Source organism: Aplysia californica, unplaced genomic scaffold (genome assembly GCF_000002075.1).
Source record: "Aplysia californica isolate F4 #8 unplaced genomic scaffold, AplCal3.0 scaffold00020, whole genome shotgun sequence".
Classification (NCBI taxonomy): Eukaryota; Metazoa; Mollusca; class Gastropoda; order Aplysiida; family Aplysiidae; genus Aplysia; species Aplysia californica.
In genome coordinates, this window is record NW_004797290.1 from 230056 (window position 1) to 234482 (window position 4427).

The 4427-nt window shown below is 40.8% G+C and overlaps 1 protein-coding gene across 1 annotated transcript in view; it reads right to left on the reverse strand.

Moving 5' to 3' along the window:
* LOC101855395 (solute carrier family 49 member 4 homolog) overlaps positions 1-4427 on the reverse strand; it is a 32105-nt gene that overhangs the window by 1455 nt on the left and 26223 nt on the right. Inside the window, exons 12-13 of the mRNA XM_013086972.2 lie at positions 3518-3585; positions 1575-1693 (exon numbers count right to left, since the gene is read on the reverse strand). Of these exons, the coding sequence (XP_012942426.2) occupies positions 1575-1693; positions 3518-3585 (187 nt within the window). The remainder of the gene's footprint in view (positions 1-1574; positions 1694-3517; positions 3586-4427) is intronic.

Sequence of the window (4427 nt, forward strand, 5' to 3'; positions counted from 1 at the left end):
CCTTTCAGAAATGAGTCTTAAGTCACATCAGGATGGTAGATGGATCGTACCCCCCCCGCCCCAATTGATACAACTTTGATCATTCAGGAGGCGAACTTTAACACTGCCTGTTAGTGTCAACTCCGGGTGACAGGGTTACAACATATCAGCAGACAGACCAAGATACTAGATTAATCCCCGTCCCCTGGGTGCCGGGTTTATGTTTCCTGATAAGCGTATTTCGGCATCTCGCCTTCCTCCGGTCCCGCATCAGTCCGGCCCCTGGCTCAGCGTATGCTCGCCGAGCCACTTGTGTGATGACCGGGTCCTGTATTTCCGCAGCTCAAGTGTGTGTGTCAGTCTGCTCGAGTTTGAGTGTGTTTGAGGCCTACTTCTAGAACTTGAGCGCATGTCTCATTCAAAACACGCCAAGTTGGTAACTCTAAATGTTCGTTCCAAGAAATTAGAACAAATTGACCCACTTAGACATGAGGAGCTCGAAAGGACAGCCAGGAAACAAGAGTTCCATTTTTCTATACAAAGTCTTTCAAATGAGTCTGATTTTATATAAAATGATATTACTGATAAAAAGAAGCTTACTTGATAGTTTTGAATATCATTGTGCGGGTAAAAAGAAAAATTCTAGAGCAAAACATTCGAAAAATGACCTATATTATTTCCTTTCAAACCCCAGATCATTCTTTTGAACAAGAGCATCTAAAACGGTTATTCGATTGGGTGCAACTAGCCGTAATGACTTATCGGCTTATGAGAGGGGGTTATTCATGTGTTCGTTACACTTTATCAATAGAAAGCCATAAAAGATAGATAGTTACTTTCATCATCGATTAACACAAACAGACGGTAGTCATGGCGAAAACACACGTTTCCGCGGCCGCTCGCTATATACCAACAGTACACGCAGAGTGACCTCAGCGGCCCGCCGGGAACATCAGCAGTACGAAGTTACTGATAAGACTCGCATTTTTGTGTGGACTTTACTGAAAAATGTTGAAGAAAGGCACAAAAAAAGGGTTTCTAAGGATATGCAAGCTTTGGAAGTGAAAAAATGTTACATCTGACATCAGGCAACCCCCACCTCCTTCAGTTGTAAATATCTCCACTTCTATGTAATATAGATGGTCATTTTGTCGTCAAAAGTAAGAAAAAAGAAACAGGATTTCAGATGAGTACAATAACTCTAAATGCCCAAAAATTGACAAGTGCCTGATTCCACCGTGTCTTGACACGTAATTTGGTCGCTTTTAAGGACAAGCGGGCTAACCCAGATTTTGGGGGGTTTCCAGAAATCTTGACCAACACCAAAGTGGATATTTCCCTGCCTATAGGAGCAGTTTGGTTCCATTGGTGTGTATATTTGTTTGATTATAGAGAAAACTCTCCCTGTCTTTTAAAGAAACTGAACAAGGGGCAAAAACTTTACCTTCGATTTTCTCAAAACAGCATTTTTCTGGATAGCACCCTTGTGCTTAATTAAAAGCGACCATTGAATCTTATTCGAATATGTATCTATATTCAAACAGGACATTCTATTTTCACTGAGATTTGCACTGTGCGAGCTAAGAAACACTCACTGTCCGAGTACGGGATGACCTTGATGAGCATGAGGGCAAAGACGAGGAAACAGGCCGTGCCAAGGATGTAAAGGACCAGGATGAAGAACTTGATGCTGCGGGTGAAGTAGTCCGCAAATCTGGGGAGAGGGCATAGATATGTGAGTGGTACGTAAATCTGGAGACAGGACATAGATATGTGAGTGGTACGTAAATCTGGGGACAGAGCATAGATGTGTGAGTGGTATGTAAGTAAGTTTATTCAGTGTTTAACCCTATCCGTACCTCGCGTTTTACTATCGTATCCATACGACGTATGGAACTCTGTGCCACCTCTTTCCAAAGAGGAAATTTACTCGTTGATCTGATCCATACACTTTGCATAGCAGTTGGTCAAAATTATTTTTTGAGAAATACTGAAAGTTTCAAAGTGATCTTCATACTACAAGTATTCTAAAAAATAGAATAATAATAATAATAATAATAATAATAATAATAATAATAGATAGCATTTGTATAGCGCATATCCCCGCTCAACAGCAGGCTCTATGCGCTTTACACTTCCCGGGAAGCATACAGAATACAACCCCGGGGTACAAAATGACCCCACGGCGTAAGGATAGGGTTAAGGATATTGGCCTACATCACATCATATACAAACACTCATCGGTTAAATAAAGTTTCCATAATGAAAAAGCACAGGTTGTGCACAAATCTCTTATCATGGGCCAAACATTGCATATTTTTGTCACTGGGCCGAGTCAGGATGGGAGAAATTGACATTTTCCTTTGATGGGCAAATGGGCAAAATTTGGACAATAAAAAAAAGTGAAATTCATCTTCCTTTTCATGAGTGGTATGTGAATCTACGGTCAAAGCAAAGATATATATTTTTTTGTAGATGTTTTACGGCGCTCGCAACTGCATAAGGTCATATGAGCGCCAGAAGATTAGAGGTGTTACAAGAGAATAACAAACCATAAAAAAGAAGGAGGGGAGATAAGGACGATAGATGTTTGATAGGAAAGAAGAAGCAAACCACACCAGAGCACCTGCCAACCACCCACTGTGAATCTATGGACAGGGCAAAGATATGTGAGTGGTATATAAATCTAGGGGACAAAACATTGTTAGGTGAGTTGTTGTTAGCGATCCAGTAACATCTGAGCGTTAACTCTTCTGCATGATGCCATTCGGATAGTTAGGTGAGAAGTATGTAAATCTATAAAGAAGGAATAGAAATGTAAATAGTTGCTACATCAGGGGAGAACACGTAGATACAGCCGCTACAGATAACATTAACAATTAGAACTCGAAACCACAGATAGCCCGTAAAATATGCCATCCCCGAACTCGAAACCACAGATAGCCCGTACAATATAATAATTATAATAATAATTGCATTTATATAGCGCATATCCATGCTCAGGAGCTTGCTCTATGCGCTTTACAACTATTATTACCCCAGCAGACCCTCTGAGAACACTCAGAAACATTTTCAGCTTCCGCGGAAGCATAAAGTGCAAGCTGCGGATTTCACGTGGGTGAAGTGAGGAAAATTTGTGCAAAGTGCCTTTCCCAAGGACACAACGTCGGGCCCCTAACGGGATTCGAACCCACGACCATACGGTTGTGAGTTCAATATGCCATCCCCGACTGATATCTCTTAAATTTTTCATTACATCAGGTTTGTTTGGTAAGTGTTTTACTGCGTTCACAACTCCGTAAAGTCATATGAGCGTGTGGACACATTAAACATTTTCAGTCGTAGGAAATTTTGAATTTTGCCCAGGTGGCGGCCGAGGCCCACTCTTATCGATTTTAGGAAAACCAAGGTTTACCCAAAGAATGGATGAGTCTGTCCATTCCTGCCTTTCAGAAATGAGTCTTAAGTCACATCAGGATGGTAGATGGATCGTACCCACGGAGTAATGGACAGTGGTGAGAACACAACAAACTCTCACCTTCCTATAAAGAGACTGAACGCACAGGCAGCTATAGTGGAGTAACACCCGATCCAACCAGCTGTGGACTGCAGGGGGGGACAAGACAATTGAACAAACTTATTAGGTATTCCTAATTAAAGATATGGTGCATGCTTTAGTAAAGAATGTAATTGTAAAAGATATGATGCATACTTTGGAGAATCTAATTGTAAAAGATGCGGTGCATACCTTATACAGTATTTTACAGCAAAGATATGGTACATACTATTGTGTATTCTATAGTAAAGACATGGTGCATACTGCTGTGTGTTCCATAGAAAAAGATATGGTGCATACTATACAGTATTCTAGCATTAAGATCTGGTACATACAATAGAGTAGGCCTATTCTATAGTCAGGATATGATGTATACAATACAGTATTCTATAGTAAAGATGTGGTACATACTGTAGTGTATTCTGTGGTATATATAGTATTTTATGGTAAAGATATGGTGCATAATGTAGTTTTCTATGGTAAAGATAATATGATGTATAGTATAAGACATTCTACAAAGAAAAGAGAGGGGGAATGGGTGGGGGTATGTGAGAGAGACGGAAGAGGGAGAGGTAAGACATAAAGAAAAAGAGATAGAGAGAGAGAGGGGGTGAGGGAGAGGTTAGAGATAGAAAGAGAGATCGAGAGAAAGAGAGAGAGAGAGACAAAAAGATGTAGAGAGAGAGAGAGAGAGAGATAGAAAGGCAGGAGAGAGACAGACAGAAAGACAAAGACAGAGAATGAGAAAAGGACAGAAGACGAGTAAATAAACTCGGTGATGTTGATAGTGGTGAGGTTGACACAGACAGAAAGACAGAAAGACAGAGAGAGAGGGAGAAAGAGAGAGAAACAGAGAGGGGAGAGAGAGAGAGAGAGAGAGAGAGAGAGAGAA